The following is a 19,834-nucleotide window of genomic DNA, read 5'->3' as shown; positions in this document are numbered from 1 at the left end:
AGAGGAGTCAGTGGACAGCTAGAGTCAGGGACAGCTTACCAGGGGTGACCTTCCTTGGCACCATGGGGACTTCTAAATAGAGCCTAGGAGCACTTTCCCAGTGTCTGATGATTTTCTGGGTGGGTGCCAGGCTGTGCCCAGCCACCCTCCCCATCCCGATCAGGCATCCCCTGGAGAATGTCACTGCTGAAGTGGCTGCGTGCACTCCCCACCATCCTCAGGACCTCTGCTTAGGAGTGGCCTCATCATGCACTTAATCCTCTTCCACATTGAGTGTGCTTGGATAAAGGGGTGTGTCAGGCCCCTGTACCTGTCCTCCTGCTCCAGGCAGGACTGAGAGTCAGGTCAGAGGCCCCAGGGCTACCTGGAAGGGGCCAGAATGACCTGCCTGTTCCACGGGCCCCCTGCCGAGCCCCTTCTGTCCCCAGGGACTACTGATTCTTCAGCACAGTAGTAACTGTGGTCTGCAGCTGGTGACAGCTCCCACCTGCAGGCTTCAGCCCCCGGGGTCCTCAACAACAACCCCACAAGTGGGACTTTATCATTAGACCCATTTTACAGAGGAAGAAGCTGAGGCTCAGACCAGTCAAGCTGCTTGCCAGAGCTCCTGCAGGATCCCAGTCTGGGTGTAATGCCTCCAGGAGTCCGCACACTCGGCTCCCCGCTGTCCGGCCAGGGCTGGCGGGGGCTGCAGCCCATAGCTCTGGGGGCCACAACCTCAGCTCCTCGCTACCTGGCCAGGGCTGGCAGGGGGCTGCAGCCTAGAGCTCTGGCCAACCTGGCCTCAGGGAGAGCCATTCTCAGGGTCTGGCCAGGGCAGCTAGAAAGGCTGATCCACCCCCCTGGATTTCACAGAGATGGAAATGAAGGAGGACCTTAACTGGAATTAAGGAGAAAATAAAAACCCTTATAAATGCCCCTTGTGCACAAGATAAAACAAGACTGAGAGTGAATACAATAAATGTAAAATAATTTAATATGGAGCCTCACTTCTTTTTGGTTCAAAGTCAAAGCTGGTCAATCTGAGTGTATTTAATATGGCAACCAGCCAGGGAGGGGTGGGGAGGGGCAGTGGTGTGCCCTCTAAGTTGGGCCAAGAGTGGGAGGAGGGAGGGCCCAATCCATCCAGGCTCCAGGCCCCCTCCCTTGGAGTCTGTCCCCCTTACAGCCCAGGATCTGGGCTACAGGAGCAAGTGGTTGAGCCCATTCTGATCCCTGGGTCACCCCTGCAGGCAGGCTTCCTGCCTCCTGAGGGCTGGTCACGGGGAGGTCCCACATCCCACTCTCAGGGCCTAAGGCTGCGAGCCTCTGGTGAGCAGCATCCCCCGACCCGTCCCGTTGTCTCCCTGAAGGAGCCACAGTGCTGTTCCTGAACGCCACAGACCTGGACCGCTCCCGGGAGTACGGCCAGGAGTCCATCATCTACTCCTTGGAGGGCTCCTCCCAGTTTCGCATCAACGCCCGCTCAGGTGAGCCCTGGTCCTCCGCGCCTCAGGCCGACTCTCCATGCCCAGCCCGGGGCCTGCAGCTGGGCCAGGTCCCCTCCCTCTCACAGGAAGACCCCATTTTTGAGCAAGCCAGCTTTGAGCACCTGGTTTTATCCCTGAATATTAATTTGAGTGTGATTACTGACTTTATCCCCCCCAAAAATCACAACATGAATTTGCCCACTAAAGGGTGTCTTTCAGTGGTGAGGAGCCCTGTTGTGTGTAAAACGTGTTCCATTTTACAAGGAGCTGGCTAACAGGCCTCTCTTCAGGGCCACCTTTCTCAAGCCTAGGTATCCCCTCCCTCAGCTGCCCACCTCGCTCTTGCATCCTGGCTCCTCTTCCTGACACAGTGCATGCCTCAGTTTCCACATCTGCAAAATGAGGATGATCATATTCAGACTGTAGTGTGGGTTAAGTGAGTCATTACAGGGAATACCCTTAGAGGAGTCCCTGGCACAGAGCAAGTGCTAACAAAGTTAGGTTATCGTCATCATTTTCTCTGGTCCTTTTGCCCAGCGGCCTGCCCCCATCTCCAGCTCCCTGCTCAGCCCATGTAACTCTCACCTTTCTCTTCATTTCTCCATGTGCCTCCCACCAGATCTCTCTCCACCTTAAAGCTGGGCAGCAGCGGGAAGGGGCAAAAAAAACCAAGGAGAGACCGCAGGCTTTTCAGCCAGAAGCTGGGAAGGAACATGAGGCCTCTGGACATTCATGCATCTATTTCTTCAGATATCAATGGGGCTTGCTCTTTGCCAGGGGCTGTGTGGGAATGGAATAAGGCAAGGCGCAGCCCTCAGGGGGCTCCAAGTCAGCTTAGTGAGCATGCAAGGCTCCCCACTTCCAAGTACCTGTTTCTGTGTTAGGTAAGGGAACTGTAGATGCTAAACAGGCAAACCCTGAAATCTCCGTGGCTTAACACAGTAGAAATTCTAACTCACACTGCAATCCAATGCTTGTTCAGTGGACAGGCTTCCACATGGTGATTCTAGGACCCAGGCCCCTTCCATGTTGTGGCTCCAAGGTCATTGCCAAAGGGAAAAGAGAACATGGAGTATTATACAAGGAGATGTTTATGGGCCAGGCCTGAAGGTGACATGCACCACTTGTGCCCACATCCCAGTGGCCCGAATCAGGCAATAGCCCTGCCCAGGTGCAACAATGGGTGGAGAAAGTAGTCCCTGGCCTGACAGCTACTTTCCAGCAACCATTCCAGCCTGGGAAGGGAGCAGGAATGTTTGGTGGACTCTGGCCATCCTTACCACAGGCGGCCTGTGACCCAGCCGGGCATCCAGTCTTCCTGTTAGGCATGCCTCCCTGCTCCAAGTCTACCTTAATCTCTTTCATCCCCTTTTCCTGCAAGCTTGGGGAGCAGATGGTTGGTGCTGATGTGGACAAAGACTGAACACATCCAGGGCCGTCCTGGGCCCTCCTCCCTGCTCTCAGGAGCATCCACCCTCAGCGAGTCCGTGTTTCCAGGGGACTCAGAGTAATATTGTTCATTAACATTAACCAAGTTCTCAGCCCTAAGTGCTCTGACCAGCATCGTCCCTTTTCGCCTTCTTCCATTTTCCATATGAGGAAACTGAGGCACAGGAGAGGTTAAGTAACTTGACTGAGGACTCAGAGAGCCTGAACTCCTGGCTCCAGGGCCCAGAATTTAAATGCTACATTATTTAAAGCCATGTTACAGCCACATGCCACCACCCAGGTCCAGCGATGGGCACAGTGACCTTTCAGCACCCCGCCCTGCCTCCCAGTCAGGGACCCCGTGTCCACCCCGGGGCCTTTAATAATGACATGGACAATTTCCTGCAGCCTTAACACAGCTCCTTCAGCTCCAAAGGTGTAAGCGTTTTCCTCTGAGCTCCTCGGTCAAATTAGCCAGGCCTGCTCCACAAAGGTGGCCTTAATTGGATCTAATTTCCCAGACAGGAGGAGCCATCTATCATGCTGACAAGTTCATGTTTAAAACTTTTTAGAGATTAATTTCTTCCTCGCCCTGCCAATTAATTGACACCACCCCAGCAAGGAGCATGGCTCGGTGGGCAGACCTTTGCCAGTCTTTTCTTCCTGGCCGTAGCACTTTCACTGTCCTGACCCCCATCCCCACCTCCCTCTCAGCCCTGCACAAGCCAGAGGACAGGCCAGTGTGGTAGGAAGGAGGAGTCCTAGGGACCATTGACCCAGCTCCCTTATTTATGGTAGAATAAACCAAGCACAGAGAAGTTAAGCAACTTGCCCAAGGCCACATAGCTCAGGCAATGGGGATAAAAAGATGCATAGCACTCAGTTGCTGCCCTTGGAGAGCTTCCACAGCCCATTGGAAGGAAACCAGCATTTTCTGTTTATTGGTAGTGTCACCTATAGTTACCTAATCCTCACAACAGCTCTGATTCAAAGGCATACTAATCTTCATTCTACAGAGGAGAAACTGAGGCTCAAAGAAGTTCAGCAACTTTCCCAAGGCCAAGCATCTGGCAGGGGCCATAATCAGAATTCAAATCTGGGTCTCGCTGTCCTCCAGTATAGGCCCTTTCCTGTGGTCCAGTGAGACGGTGATGGCCTGGCTCCCGTGGCGTGCTGCAGCCACTGTCCCGGCTCACACCTGCTCCCAAGAGCCACTTGTATCCCTCTCTTCCCGGCTCCGTGCTCGGTGACTTCACGCTGGAAGTTTAAAACGGGCCCTAGTGGGGTATTTACACCATGGAAATCGGCAAGCCTTGTTTTTCTTTTGGGGAGCTGGTTGTCAAGCGTTTACTAGCACACCACTACCGGGTGACTCCCATATTTTAGTTATACTAAAATACAAAGGAAAGCCAAACCAGGCTGACAAAAATTATGGTGTACTTTAAATGTTTATATTAATAGAATGACTTGCTTATACACTGAAAAAAATTGAAGGCAATATAATTATATGACTCAAGGTAATTAAGGAAATTAGTTTGTAGCTATTAATTCTCAACGCACTGTAGGTTGAACTGTCCAGTAATGAGTCGCAAGTCGGAACACGTGTGAAACACTTGGTGTGCTTCAGTCCTGTTGCTGTATTTCTGTGACTGTGTGGATAAATAGTGCCCCGCGCTATTCTAAGCTTTCCATGATAACTAAATCCACCCCACAACAGCCCTATGAGGCCAGTCCTGTTATTGTTCCCTTTTGACCAGATGAAGAAACTGAGGCACAGAGACTTTAAGTAACTAGTTCCAGTGATAAAGCCAGTAAGGTAAAGTCAGAAGTCTAAACGAGAGGTCCTTTGTGACTGAGCTTGAGGCCAAATGGCCCTCCTGCCCTGTTCTCCAGCCCCAACCCCATAAGCAGCCTAGATTTTCCCACATCTGGAAACAGCTACTCCTTACGGGGTTATATTGGCCCAGCTCTGAGTGCCAGTTCCCAAGGCCTGGGTGCTGTCCCCCTCCTTCTGTGAGCACCAGCTCCCACCCTCAGCATACACGTGCATGCGCATGCACGCACACACGCACTGCCGGATCATTTGATCTTGCAAATGTCTCTCTTTCATACTCTGACTCGCCCTCCCTCCCTGACCTCTCCCTGACCACCCCAACCCTCCCTGCTGCACCCCGTCTCCTGCAGGTGAAATCACCACCACCTCCCTGCTTGACCGTGAGACCAAGTCTGAATACATCCTCATCGTGCGAGCAGTGGACGGGGGCGTGGGCCACAACCAGAAGACTGGCATTGCCACCGTGAGTGCCCACCCCTCCTGTGCTCCCCCGTCATCCTCAGGTTGCACCTCTTAGGCCTCGGGACACAAAGTGAGGCGTGTGAGAGTGGAGTGAGGGTGGCAGGTACCAACTCACTGTCAGCCAAGGTCAGCCCTGGGGTCACCGCAGCTATGGGGAAAAAATCCATTCCCACCTGGGACATGGGGCACTTGGGAGGGGCAAATATTTTCTTCCCTGCCCGCAAAAGACCAGCTGGGCAGGTAGCAGAAGGCATGAGCCCCGTAGGCCCCTCCCTGCCCTGGCACCGGCCAAGAAACAGGAGTAGGTATTCTTGCCAGGAAGAGCGGCTCAGTGCAGGAAGTGGGGCCCTGGAGGATCCCTGGGGCTTGCACCACCCCACCCTAACCCTGTGGTGCTGAGAAAGGATGTCCAGCTTCCCTACCATGAGCAAGTAGGACCCATGAAGGCCTGGAGCCCAAGGTCATGTCACCCCGCCAAGGGCACCTCAGAGAGTGGAGGCTGAAAGAAGGACATTTGAAGGTCCGGACTGAGCTCTTAGCTGCTGAAGAGTACGGGGCGGTGGGAGTCAGTAAGACCCTATGCGGGAGAGGCTGCAGGGGACGGGCCGAGGGTTCACTCCAGCCGCCTCCCCTCCTTGATCCTCGTTTGCTCTCTTTGGCTCTCCCTGGAGAGCCCTCTCCTGCCCTCTCTCATGGCCCTCACCCTACCCGCAACAGCTGCCCCCATCCTTGTCCGGCCAGAGGGGCGGGGGTTAGTATCGCTTGGCCAGGGAAGAAAAATCCCCAGCGCCCTATTCTATCACGAGAGGCCCCTGCTAATAGGATTCACAGCTCTATAAATAATTTACCTGGATGGCAGGTGAGCAGGGAAATTGCTTGCCTTGTAGCTGAGACTGACTGGGAAGCCCAAGGGATTCTCTCAGACTCCCCACCCCAAACCTCCACCCTGTCAGTCACCTCCAGCCAACACTCGGGGTGGCGTGGGAGAAGTCCCAGGTCACAGGAAGGATGGCAGGGCATTTCATCCTTTGCCAGCCTCCTGATGGGGCTCGGAAGGGTCGTAGCTCCCTCCTGTCCTTGAAAGCCCAGGGCCTGTCCCAAGACCCCCAGTTTGGGTGGAGGTGGTGGAATTAATGCCAAGATGCCCCATAGGCACCTGAGTGTGTCCCCCTCGTGGGCCCTGCCTTCACGCAGCTCAGCTAGGTGCTTCCCACAGTGCCCCTTGTGGCTTCACAGGTCAACATCACCCTCCTGGATATCAACGACAACCACCCCGCCTGGAAGGACGCTCCCTACCACATCAACCTGGTGGAGATGACCCCGCCAGACTCTGACGTGACCACGGTAAGTGGTGGTGGGACAGCAGAACTGCTGGCTGCCCTTCCGAGGGGGTGTCTGCCATTCCCTTATCAGCCCATGGGCCTGCCCACATGGGACCAATGGACTTAATGTTTCCCTCTGAGCCAGCTCCTTGGGCAGAGTTCCAGAAGCCCTCTTGCATGGTGAAAGGCGTTCAGAGGTCAGGGGAGAGCCCGCCCCCGTCCTCGGGGACAGTGGGCTGCAGGCTTTGTCAGAGGAGTGCAGGCAGCCCAGCGACAGTGCCAGGGGAGCTAGAGCTGCCTCAGCTTGTAGCCACTCCTGCCCTGAGACCCCAGGATTCTGGCCACCCCCTCAGGAGAGCCCCCACCCCTCCCGGCCAGGCAGACCCCTCCCTCAAGATGCACAGGCTTCAGCTCCACCCAGCCTTTCCTATGCCGCTCTGTCACTGCAGCCATGGGCCTGGTCAGCTCCCCACAGGCCGACTCCCAGCAAGGGGACTGAAGTTCCCCCCAGGGATCTCCTGGCATGGGATGTTCCAGGTTTGCACAGACCGCTGTGTGTGCTGTGTGTGGGTACATCGAAGTGTACCCACCGAAGTGCTGGGTGACTCGAGGTGGGGAAAGGAGACACAGCCAAAGCCTTGGGGTGTCCAGAATGGAGACCCATGTCCTGGGGAAGCTGAAGGAAGCCACAGTTGAGCACCCCACTTGATCTGCTCTGCTCTGGGGTTCACATTTGTGAGATCTTCTCCTCCCCTCACCCTTGTGCCCCATTTGGCCTCATTTGGGGAGGCTTGTCCCAATGTCCAGCTCCACAGCCACCCACCAGCCCTAAGATGGACATGAACCTGACAGCTCATGGCAACCTGATATATTGAATGCCTGGGACATGCCAGGTGCTGTGCTGGGGGCCTCTCGTGAATTCTCTCTCCTCCTCATAATGTCACGTGGCAGATGGACTCACTGCTCCCATTGGACTGTGGAGGACACAAGACTTACAGTTTGAGGGGTTTGCCAAAGCTAGTAAGGTCCCAGAGCTGGTGAGAGGTTGAGCCAGGACTCCAAACCAGCTCTATCTGACTTTGAAACCACCTGGCCCAGCCCTTCATTCCTCTGCTGACTCAGGGGTGCCCTGGCAGGTGGTCTGGGCCCTGAGAACCTGGAGAGCTGGGCTGGGATGGGAGACAGACGGTAGCGTTCACACCCAGCTCTCCAGGAAGGCTGCCCCACCCTGAGCTCAGGCTGACTTGTCTCCCCACCCCAGCCCTCATCAGCCACACCCAGTAGTGACGAGGTCCACCTGGGTCCAGGTGGGAGAAGATGTCAACCTAGACAGAAGGACAAAGAGAGAGGGAGAGGGTTGGCAGTCACACCTGTCCTGTCCTCCTTTCCCTGTGTTTAAGATCTGAATGGTTCTCAACTGGTGTTCGGGTCCCCCTCCCAGAAATTCCAGTATGATGGGGACAAAGGGTCTGGAATCTGTGGTTTTTCAAAGCCCCGAGCTGGGGGATTCCTTCCCACCCAGGGCCAGGTTTGGCAACCCCTACACTAGGCCATTTCCACGGCTCTGTCTAGGGCTTCAGATCTGATGGGTGCTCTCTGCTGCCACCTCGTGGGCACTTGGGCTCTAGCCCAGGACAACCCGGCAGGGACCCCAAGAGGGCTGGATGCCCACCTCTGAACACCTCCTTGCTTTATGTTTCTGGAAAATTCCTCCAAGAAGGAATTGGGGGGCAAGTGAGGGAAGGGTCTCTGGGAGAAAGTGGCTGCATAGGACACCAGCCAGGGTGCCATTACTGAAGGGTCCACCTGCTGGGCAAAGAGTAGGTCTGCAGCCTGGGCATTCTCAGGTCGGCTCTCAGCGGCCTCTTGGGGTTTCCCGCCTTTCCACACCTTATTCTGAGCCATGGACAGGTGTGGACAACGGGCCAGGGGCCTGCTGCCAGCACCTCCCCCTCTCCAGGAACCCCCAGCAGACCTTCCGTGAGCCCCACCAGCTTCCCTTCCCAACCTGTGTGGGAGCCAGTCTTTCCCAGAGCTCCCTGGCCCCCAGGCTCGGCCCCTGTACCTCTGGGGAAACGGACATGTGAGCCCAGCCCCCGACACAGGGTGGACGTGGACGTTCCTCCCCGGGCACAGGGTGGCCACAGGATCGGGCTACTCGAGCTTTTCAGTGGCCCCTGGGAGTGTCAAGACCTAAAAAAATATATAATGACTCATAAGTTCAAAAAAAGGGCAAAGTCAAGATTAAGATTGTTCTAGTAAAGATCTACCAAATACAGTATGACCAGTTTAATCTTTATGAAATTTCGTGTTTGTAAAAATTTCATTACATTTGAGGACAAATTATAGGTTCAATTTTCTAGAATTCTTGAGAATTTTCCAGAATCCTCTGGAATTCCCAGTTACATGTGGTGACTGTCAGGACACCAGAAATCAAGAAGCCCATACATTAATCGAATTTGTCATAGCAAAGTAATTTCAAAAGGAATAGTCATAAAAACTCTTTCAAATTTTATGGCCATGAAATGTGTGTGTGCATATATATGTGGGCAGATTTTAGTACCTCTGAGGGCCCCGGGGACTTGTGAGGCCACACAGTGGTCCTGGGTGAGGTGTGAGGAAAGGGGGCTGTGCGGGAGGGAACAGCCAAGCAGAGGTGACTTCCAGAGGAGGTGATGTTTGAACAGGGCTGGCCCACTCCTGAGTCATCTCTCACACCCACCACACCCCTCCTGCCAACACACACTGGCCTCTCAGTTTCCTGAAGCCACTAAACTCTCATGAAACCTCAGAGCCTCTGCACAAGCTCTCCCCGCCCCCAAGTGTTCTTCCTCTGCTCCGCACCTCTGCTCTTTCCCTGGCTGGCTCATTCTCCTCTGTCTGTCCCAGCTTAAAATGCCACCTCCACAGAGAAGCCCACTCTGACTAACCCACCTAAAGTAGCTCTGCCCACCTCCATACTCTGATTTTTTCAGAGCTGGTCCCACAGTCTGTGTTTGTTATGTTGCTTGCTTATTAAGAGGCAATATAGCTTTGTGATTAAGTGGACAACTTCTGGTACTAAAATATCTAGGCTCTGTTCCCAGCTGTGTGACCTTGGGCAAGTTACTTAAGCTCTCTGTGCTCCAATCTTCTCATCTAGAGAATGGAGATAGCTAGAGTCCCTACTGACAGTATGGTCAGTACTGTCCTGGCACACGGTGAGTGGCTGATCAGTGATGGCTCTCGTCATGGTCGCTGTCATCATCTGCCTGCCCTGCTGGAATCACGCCTGTCTGTTCACTGTTGACCCCAGGGCTTAGCACAGTGCCAGGCACATTGTAAGTGTTCACAATATCTGTGAATGAAAATCGTGGAAGGACTTGCTCGCCTTTCTTCACCAGCGGACCTGGCCACCCAGCTCCGCCAGGCTGAGTTGGGTCTTCCTTGTCAGAGGGAGACCAGGGCGTGTGACGCAGGACTCTCCCCAGGACCCCTCTCGGGGGCGTGGCCCTGGGCCCTAGAGTCAGAGGTGCTGGGCGAGCCCAGGCTTCCTCAGAGCTTGTGTGCAGGGGCGTGTGCCTGTGTTCAGGAGCATTCGGAGTGGGCTGGGTGTGTGAGTGTGCACACGTGCGCTGAGGGCGTCCACCCCACAGCCCTGAGCTTGCAGAGCGGCCATCTCTGTTTGCAGGCTAGATGGGGGCCCGGCTCTCCCTCTGAGCTCCTGCAGGCTCCTTCAAGGACCTGGCTGATGGGCATTGATTTAGAGCCTTTCAAAGCCCTCCAGCAACATCGAGGAGAGGGAGAGGACTGTTCCGGTCAGGCCAGGAGAAAAATGACGGGCGTGACGCGAGAAATAAATGAGAGGAGAGGGGTGAGGTTCTACAGAATGCTCAGCAGGGAGCCTGCAGGGGCCGCAGCGCCACCCTCTCCCATGCCCCACCCCACCCCATGACCAGGGGTCGGCCCAGAGGCCAGCAGTCAGTGCCCACTGCCCAACCAGGGCCGCCTGGAGGCAGCTACCCCAGCCGCCCCGGGCACTAGGGGGTGGGGAGCGGGGATTTGGGAAGAGAGAAGCCACGCCCCCAGTGAAATTGATCTCTGCATGTTTGGCAACAGGCTACTGGCCTGGACAGGCCACTTAACTGCTCTGTGCCTCAGTTTCCCCATCCAGAAAATGGGCATGAAAACCATCTCCTCCTCTAACTGGAGAGAAGCGTGGCAGAGATGCAGGGCTTGCTGGTCTCCTTCGGCCATTAATAGGACGACTTTGCCTGGCTCGAGTTACACCTGGAGTACCTAAGAGCCCTGTTGTCACATCAGGGGTGATTGGGTCCCCATGACAGAGGCTGGGAAACTGAGGCAACATGCCCACAGCACAGTGAGGGCTCCTAGGCTGGAGGGCTGGGCCTCCCCCACCCCTGCCCCTTGGTGCAGCAAGGCTGGGGGAGGGTGGCTGAGCAGGGTGGGGTGGGAGAAGGAGCTCGTCCCCCTCTGGAGCAGAAGAGGGCCTGGAGTGGTCAGGGTTCAGCACGAGCACCAGCCTCTCCCCGCCCTCCTAGGGCCCAGGGGCAGATGGGAGCCCTCAGCCAGGGCAGCCGTCTCTCTGTTCTGGTCTGGTGGCCCCAGAGACACCTCCAGCTGGGGATTAAGCCAGAGGAGGGACAGATTCTGCTGCCAAAGCACAAAAGGCCCCATATCAAGTAAGATGAAGGAGCTGACGAGGCCAGACTGTCATCGCTGAGTATCCTGGAATTAAGAATGACACTGTCCTGATGTGACCCCAGGGACTGCGGCCGCCTCCTCCACTGATCTTGTCCACCTCTGGTGCTGCAGTGGCCCCTGGGGGGACAAGCTGGTGGTGGGTGCCATGTTGTCCTAGGACCCCGGGAGGCCTGTAGGGTGGGAGCTGGGTTGGCCCCAAAGCTGGTGCTGTGTGACCTTGAGTCTGGCCTGGGCCTCTCTGAGTCCTGCTTTCCACTTGTGGGAGGTAGAGGGCTTGAGAAGTCCCCTGCTGAGCAGGGCCTTGGCGGGGACAGGACCTGGGAGACAATGGCCTGTGGGTCTGTTGCCCTGGGTTAGGACAGCGCTGAGCACTGACCCTTCAGGGGGTGAGGCTTACAAGAGGGGACTTAGTCAAGGGGGGCTGGAAAGTTGAAGGGGCAGCGTGTTGGGGGCCCTGTGCTAAGACCCTCCCCCTCTGGCGGATGGCGCTCCCTCCTCCAGAGAGACTCAACCCTCTCCCACCTCCAGCCTCCCCTCTTCCAGCCCCATGACTGTCCCCACCTGCTGTGACCCCCCCCCCAAACTGGGTGGATTGTCCGTGGCCCCGTCCCACGCCCTGTCCTCCCTGGTGTCATGGAGGCCTTTTCCTTTCAAATTGCCTCACGATCCAAAGCTCCGAAGGAAGGAAGAGAAGGTTTGGTGACGATGAGCCCGGTTCCTCAAACCAGGATTTCAATTCCTTCCAAAAGCTTAGCCACGGGTTCAGACTCCCTGGCCCTTCCCAGCCCCTCCTAGAAGAATTCATGGTCGTGGAGCCCCCTGCTCTCCCCAAAGCCCAGAAACACGTCACCCCACATGTCGGGAGAGGAAGGCAGTGTGGCCGGCTGGCTACTAGCACGGCTCTGGAGGAGCCCAGAGCCGCTTCCTGGCTTGGAGACCTGGGGAGCCCCACTGAGCCTCGTCTGTGAAATGGGCGTAATGATAGGCCTCCACCTCGTGAGGCTGTTGACACGGCCCGTGGGGAGGGCCTGGCGTTTATGAGGTGTTGGAAGGCTCCACATGCTGCTGTGTGCTAGGTGTTGCTTTTACGGATCAGAAGGCCGAGGCTTAAGCGGGGAAAGGGACTTACCTAAGGTCACAGCTGAGTGAGTGAAGAAACCAAGGAGCCCAAGACTTCCATTGCTGATTCATCTTCTGAACCTCCCGCCTCCCAGCCCCCAGCAGCCCCCCTGCTGGAGCCGGGAGGGAAGCCCACTCCAGGAGTCCGATCCAGGATGCCTCCTGCTCCCAGGCAGTGGGGAGCCTGGGACCTGGGCAGGAGCTCAGACAACCCAGGCCAGCAGCCTGCAGCACAGAGACTCCCTCCGTGGGCTGGGCTCAGTGGAAGGTGGGTTCCCTCCTGGGCAGGTGGTGGCCGTGGACCCAGACCTGGGGGAGAACGGCACCCTGGTGTACAGCATCCAGCCGCCCAACAAGTTCTACAGCCTCAACAGCAGCACGGGCAAGATCCGCACTACCCACGTCATGCTGGACCGCGAGAACCCCGACCCCCACGAGGCGGAGCTCATGCGCAAGATCGTCGTCTCTGTCACTGACTGTACGTGCCCCTCTGCCCCTTGCAGCCCCACATGCCTGGGCTGTGGCCCCTCACACTGGGCAGCCTAGGGACCTCCCCCAGTGACTTGTCCTCTGGTCCTAGGGCCTACCCAGGAGGGCTGTGTTTTGATTCTTAAGACTGGAGTAACACCTGCTTCCCAGTTGTGACCCCCCCACCCAGGCACCCTTGGGGAGTGGAGGGGCCTGGAGGTGCCAGGCCCAGGCTGCTTCCTGGAGGCGCCACCGGGGTGGAGGGTCAGTGGACCTGTCCCCCTCTCCCAACTCGTCTTTCTCCCTGTCCCTTTTCTCATGCAACCTCCTTCCCTCCCTGGCTCCCTCTCTCCCGGCCCCCAGGCGGCAGGCCCCCTCTGAGAGCCACCAGCAGTGCCACGGTATTTGTCAACCTCTTGGACCTCAATGACAATGACCCCACCTTTCAGAACCTGCCTTTCGTGGCAGAGGTGCTTGAGGGCACCCCTGCGGGGGTCTCCATCTACCAGGTGAGTTTCCCTTCCCTGGCCTGAGATCTTGCTCTCCATCTCACACCTCATCCCCACCAGCCAACAAGTGGACAGTGGGTGCCCTGGGTGCCTAGCCTCAAGCTGAACACCCTGCAGGGTCGGGACGGGGGTCGCCAGCCTAGACCACCAGAGGACACAGTCTGCGCAGGCTCTGAGAGCCAGTGCTCTGGGAGATGGTATGGAGGGCTTCCTGGAGGAGGAGGGGCTTGAGCTGGGTCTTGAATGACGGGTGGATTTGGAGAGGTAGAGGAAAAGCACCACAGGAGATGGATAAAGGCAGTGACAGATGGAGGAAGGGAGAGAGAGAATTCTGGAAGCCAAATCAGAGAGTTCCTCAGGGCCTGATTATGGAGGGCTAGCCTAAGACCCTCAACACCCCAAGGGGCTTCTGTAGGTGGTTCTAGAACACAAAGAAGGTCAGAGGAGAGTATAGCCAAGCACCCTCCCTCCAGGGCAGCCCCCTTCCTGTGCTCTCTCATAAGCCCCCCGGCAACTCCACACAGTGGGTGGGACTCTTCCCACTTTGCAGGAAGCTTGCAGAGACTTGCCCAAGTCCCTTTGGCCAAGAAGAGGTGGGGCCCGATCTTGAACCTGGCCCCTCTGACTCTGCTACGTGCCCTTCTGGGCAGGGAGGCCCTGAAGGTGCTGGTTCAGGGGAGATGATGCCCTAACAGGGGCTGTTTAGAAACCCTGGAAGGCCCTCATGGCTAAGAGCAAGGGCTTTGGAGTGCAACCCAAATGGGTGTGGACCCCAACTCCACCACCTGTGTGCTGTGTGACTTGGAGCAAACGACTAAACTTCTCTGGGCCTCGGTTTCTCACCTGTGAAATGGAGATCATAACAGTGCCTGTCTGGCTGTGCTCTGGGGACTCAATCAGACACAGGTGTAAAGCGACCTGGCACTTGGACTGCAGGAGACGCACGGTAGCTGGTGGGCTTGTTATGTGTCTGTCATGAGGGTTTATACCAGAGAGACAGCAGAATCCAGTGACAGAGCCTTGGCTGGCTCCCATTCGAAGAAGGCTTGCTTGTCAGGATGCCAGCGTGGGCAAGCTGGCAGTGCCCTGCAGGCCCACTGTGCCTCAGCTCCTTCATCTGTAAAAGGAGAGAAATGGGGTTCTGTGACAGGTTCCAGGGACCATTCAGTCTCTCCAGCAGAACATTCTTCCCAAACCCCCACCAGGGGGAGCCATGATCCAAGGAACAGGAGCCTGTCCCTGGGGAGGGGTCGCCAAATAGGAGGGGGAGTGAGAGAGCGAAGCAGCGCCCAGACTGGGTTCTCCAGCGGCTCACAGACAGCAGAGGAAGGAGATATCCACCAGCACAACTTCCAAGTTCACAGAGGAACTGGCTCTGAGTCAGGAGAAGATGGTTGAAGGAGCTGGGAGTGTTTAACTTGGAAACCGTCCTCAGACACAGGAGAAGGGTTCTGACTTGAGCTGCACTGTTCCCCTGGTCCCATCTAGCAACTCAGCAATCCTTCTGTTGGATATGCAGAACTTTCTCCAGAGATTAGAGCCGTGTGCAGATAAATTACAAGTAGTGAGCCCCACATCCTGGAAAACATTCAAGCTGAGTCTGGACACCCTCTTGTCTAGTTTATTTGATGTAAGTTAGACCAGATGATCTTGACATTGTCTCTCAATCTTAAGAGTCTTTGCTTCATCCAAAGCTCTTATTTGAATTATTATTACACATTTTTCTCAAATGTCTTGAACCCTCTTCTGTAAAATTTTCAACATTTCAGGATCTTGAGTCAGGACTTCTCATATCAGGACTGGAGGTGCAGATGGGACCAGTGTAGGAATGTGAGGGGAGGCTAGCCTACACGTGGCCTCAAATGGGTTTTTTTTAGTAATAATCAATTCCTCAAGTGAGTTTTAAAAACTGACCGTTGGTATCATCTTATTTTTGTTGTTGTTTTATAAAGCAAAACAAAGCAGGGGAGGGCATCCTGTTAACTGAGGGTCCTGTGTGGTAGAGCTCCACATAATCAGAGGGCTCTTTGAGCTGTGATGACTGCTCCAGGCCAGCGTCATAGGGCCAGAGAGGGAGGGGACACTGTTGCCACACTGCAGAGTCGGAGGGCCTGGAGCCAGCTGGGTCAATGTGAGAGGGCTTCCTGGCGAGGAGAGCAGAGGATTGGAGAGGAAAGGCTGTGGGACCTGGACTCTTGTTCTAAAAAGTCCCTTCCCCACCCCCTGCCCCCTTGGTGCCTCTGGACACCTTTCAGCTCTTATGTTCTGCCCTCTAAGAGAACATCTGGGAGAGGAGGTTGGGGACAGTGGCCTTGCCTGAGGGTCTGAGGCAAGCAGGTGTATCTGGCTGGAGCCAAGCACGGGTCAGTGGGAAGGAGGGGAGGAGGGGGCACTTCTCAGGGGAGAAGCGTCAGGCCTGGTATCCCCACCCCTCACACAGCCCCTCCCCTCCCTCAGGTGGTGGCCATTGACCTGGACGAGGGCCTGAACGGGCTGGTGACCTACCGCATGCAGGTGGGCATGCCCCGCATGGACTTCCTCATCAACAGCAGCAGTGGCGTGGTGGTCACCACCACCGAGCTGGACCGCGAGCGCATCGCCGAATACCAGCTGCGGGTGGTGGCAAGTGATGCGGGCACGCCCACCAAAAGCTCCACCAGCACACTCACCATCCGAGGTGAGAGGGGTGGTGCCTCCTGCAGTGGGCTGAGCACATGGGCACAGGCCGTGGGGCAGGGCCAGGCAGGGCGGGAGCCCACAGCACTGCTGCTGTCCACCGCCCCGCAGGCACGGGCTGCCTCGCTAATGCGGCTCCCTCCTCATCTGGACCGTCAACACAGCAGAGCCTTCCTGGTCTCCACCAGCCAAAAATGCCAGCAGAGCCTCTCCCCACCTGGGAGAAGCCCCCGTCTTGGTCTCAGCCACTGCAGAGGGCTTGAGCAGGGGTGGGGCCCTGGGGGCCACGAGCAGGCAGGGCAGGTTGCAGAGTGCTCTCCCAGTCTTTGGAGGCCAGAGTTTTTATTGCGAGGTGTGAAGGGAACCTTGCCCTCCCATGTGTGTGGATCGCCTGGAATCACAATGGAAGGACATTACCCTGAAAGAGGGCAGCTGGGGCTCCCAGGCTCCCTAAGAGTCCCCACCCCACTGGGGCCCTCTCATAAATCCCACTGACTCCACTCTCTGTCGGGGTGGGGCCAGGGAGGGTCACTGTTTCTCATGCTCTCTGGCTGTATCTTTAATTCTTGGGACAAAATTGGGACATTGACATGAGCTATTGCCAAAGGGACAGGAATAACCCCAGGGAAATAAGTGCACAGTGTAACGGGCAAGATGTGGCCTGTTCTCTGGGACATGCCCGGTCGCATCTGGGCTTCTGCCCGCCTTCGTGGGGTGGGTGTTAGCTCAGCACATTCACCCTCCTTAATCACCACCAGAGATAGTGCAGACTAGAGAGTGGAGCATTCTCTCTCCTGTTGGTCCAGGCTTGCCTTGTGGGTTCCTGGGGCCAGTTTGAGGACCCACTTCTGTGCCTAAGATTGACAGGGAGGATGTCGTCCTCTCAGGGAGGACCCCGGAGGATTGTTCTCTAAGGCTCAACAGAAGCCATATCACTAAATGAGCCCATCATTTCCCCTGGTGATATCACAAAGAGTAGCCAACGTGGGGTAGGAGTCATTTCACTATGAAGCCCATCTTCTGAAGAAATAGGGGCCTGGCATGAAGAGCTGAAAAATCAAATATTTAAGACATATTAGACTTTTTAGGGGGAAAAGTCCTTAAAGCCAGCTACTTTCCCTGGGATCAGGCCTCCCCAAGACTCCTAACCCCGCCACTTTCCCACTGTGTGACTTTAGACAAGTCACTCGACTGCTCGGAGCTTCTGTCTCTTCATCTGTATAGCGTATCTAATTATGGCTGCTTCATGAGGATATTATGAGGGGCCTGTGTGGTCCTGTATGAGAAGCACTTAGCATGGGCTTGGCGTGTGGGAAGAGCTGAGAAATGGTCACTGTCAACATCATCATCACCATCGTATTCATTGTCGTTGTTAGGCACATACTGGAGAGAGGTTCTGGGGTGTCCCTCCTCCCTGGGACAGCATGAGCAGCAACAAGCCCCCAGGGGAACAGGGACTGTGGGAGAGTATGGAGTTCTGGCCCGCTCTGTCTGGCCCCAGCAGGCATAGGGGCCCTCGGCTCATGACCTGGAGCTTGACTCCTGGGAAATTCGTTTGCTATTGGTCTGTGGCGTGGGCCACTGCCTTTGGAGCTGGTCTTTCGGAGCAGAAACCAGGCAGCTCTGTGCGCCGACTCTGCCCACAGTGCTGGACGTGAACGACGAGACGCCCACCTTCTTCCCGGCCGTGTACAACGTCTCCGTGTCCGAGGACGTGCCACGGGAGTTCCGGGTGGTCTGGCTGAACTGCACCGACAACGACGTGGGCCTCAATGCCGAGCTCAGCTACTTCATCACAGGTGCGCCCTGCCTCCCCCTGCGGCATGCGCAGCCAGCCTGGGGTGGGGCTGGGGGACAGGGAAGAGGCCCCCGTTGGCCACCGGGATTTAGCCCCTGTGGAGCCTCCCTGAGGATTTGCTCTTGACCCTCCCCAGGGGCTTTGTGGCTGGGTCCCTCTGCTCTGGTTCTGGGGGCCTCCTGAACCCATTGGAGGTAGGGGGAACTTACTGAGGTTTAGTCCAGGGAGAGGTGGAGCCAGTGACTCCTACGGAGGAGGCTTGCCCCCACTGCACCCCACACCAGGGTGATGAAGCAGTGACTGGAGGAATGTGGCCTCGTCCTTCCCTGAGGAACTTTACTCATGAGAATTCCCATCTGTTTAGAGGCAGATGGTTTAGATCTCTCTAAATGAAATGGTTTTAGCTCAAAAATGTCGTGTAGCTACCACCTGGAGAGCTGTGGAGAAATATCATGAGGCCATGTCCTGACTCAACAGGGGAAAGGCAGCCGTGATCAATTAGTGATGCCTGCCATGACAGTAGGCTTGGTAGGTGGTGGCAAACATGCCATGTATTAGTCATTCCTGGGTTAGAGTAGTTTTCCAGCATTCTTCAGTCTGTCACTTGAGAGATGCCAGGATGCATGGGGCAGGGGGCAGTTCTTTCACATTCCTCAGCACCCCCTGGCCATTTTACTGGCTCAGTCTTCCCTCTGTCCATGGCCTGCCTGCAGCCACGTTACACACATGCTCATGTGCATACATGTGCATGCACACACCTGCAGTGCACACACCAGCTTCCCTGACACCTCTTCCCCTGGAGCAACGAATCCCAGGCTCACAGCTTGCTGCGGCCAAGGTGACCTCCAGCCCTCTGCCTCACCTTTCTAAATCCTTTCCTTCCCCTCCATAAAGGGGCCCAGTACCCTCAGGCCAGCTCCCTGTGGTCCGGTCCTCAAGTCTGCGCCGGAAAAGACTCAGTTATCAAGACCCCCATATGGCACCAGCCATGGTTCAGCCCCTCGCACCACTTGTGTCTTAGTTCCTCCCCAGCCCCTTAGGAGCCAGATTGTGTCCCTCCTAGATGGTGCTTCAGACACTGGGGAGCAGGTACTGGAGGCTTGGGGGCGGGGGGCTTTCCCCAGGGGCAAACCATGTAAGGACAAGGGAGTACCTGGTGGCAGCCCCAAGGATAACTTCCAAGCACCCCGAAGTGTCCAGGTCCTGCTGACCTGAGAGCCCTCCCAGCCCTAGGACTCTCAGATTTTAATTCCACACATTCTGCGAGGAGCTGCGCGGTGTCCTGGTCCAAGCCGGCCCTCTGCTGCCGGAACACCGCACTGCCTGCCAGCTGGCAGGGCCAGGGTCTCCACACTGCTCTCATGGGGCCCTTTCCTGGCTCCCTTCTACCTCGGGGAGGAGACCCTCATTCTTCTCACCTGTCCCAGAACACAGGAAGACTCAGTAACACCTGTCTCCTGTCCACCTGCCCCTGCTCTTCTCTCTGTGGAGCCTCCTGGGGTCCCCATACAGAGAGCCTGAGATGAGGGACCTGGAGTACCTTCAGCTAACCCCAAGGTCCTCGGCCACATATAAAAGCCCCAGCCCAGGTTAACCTCTCAGACACTTCTACCAGACAGACAGGCAGCAGAGTGCAGAGGGGCACAGGCTCAGCAGTCAGGCTGCCGCACTGGAGTCCTTCACCCCAAATAGGCAACCGTAACCCAGGGCAACACACACAACCTCACTGAAGGACCGTTTTCCTTCTCTGTGGAGTCAGTGATAACAAATGAGATGAAATGGTCCACATGAAGGGCCTGGCGCGTAGTAGGTGTTCAATGGACGTTAGGCCCTGCTGATTTCAGGCATTTGGCACCCCACCTAAGCCAACACCAGCCACACCATCATCAGAGCCCCCCGGAACCCTGTTCTCTGGGCAATTCTGAGTGGGCAGCACAGCCTTCACTCTGGACCACCCCTGGAGTGTCCCAGCTCATGGGCAGAGGGGGTGCCACTGCCCTTTCCCTCGCCAGGAGTCCTGTTTCCTGACCAAAGCGTCATCCTCT

The 19,834-nt window shown here is 56.3% G+C and overlaps 1 protein-coding gene across 6 annotated transcripts in view; it reads left to right on the top strand.

The window, feature by feature from the left end:
• Positions 1-19,834, top strand: part of CDH23 (cadherin related 23) — a 398,494-nt gene that overhangs the window by 276,444 nt on the left and 102,216 nt on the right. For all 6 annotated transcript variants that reach the window (XM_046653203.1, XM_046653202.1, XM_046653200.1 and 3 more), the window contains 7 exons: positions 1,353-1,469; positions 5,082-5,194; positions 6,430-6,537; positions 12,627-12,816; positions 13,170-13,315; positions 15,773-15,992; positions 17,638-17,790. In XM_046653203.1, the coding sequence (XP_046509159.1) occupies positions 1,353-1,469; positions 5,082-5,194; positions 6,430-6,537; positions 12,627-12,816; positions 13,170-13,315; positions 15,773-15,992; positions 17,638-17,790 (1,047 nt within the window). The remainder of the gene's footprint in view (positions 1-1,352; positions 1,470-5,081; positions 5,195-6,429; positions 6,538-12,626; positions 12,817-13,169; positions 13,316-15,772; positions 15,993-17,637; positions 17,791-19,834) is intronic.

The sequence above is a fragment of the Equus quagga genome, chromosome 2, assembly GCF_021613505.1.
Source record: "Equus quagga isolate Etosha38 chromosome 2, UCLA_HA_Equagga_1.0, whole genome shotgun sequence".
NCBI lineage: Eukaryota > Metazoa > Chordata > Mammalia > Perissodactyla > Equidae > Equus > Equus quagga.
This window is presented reverse-complemented; position numbering and strand designations above follow the sequence as displayed.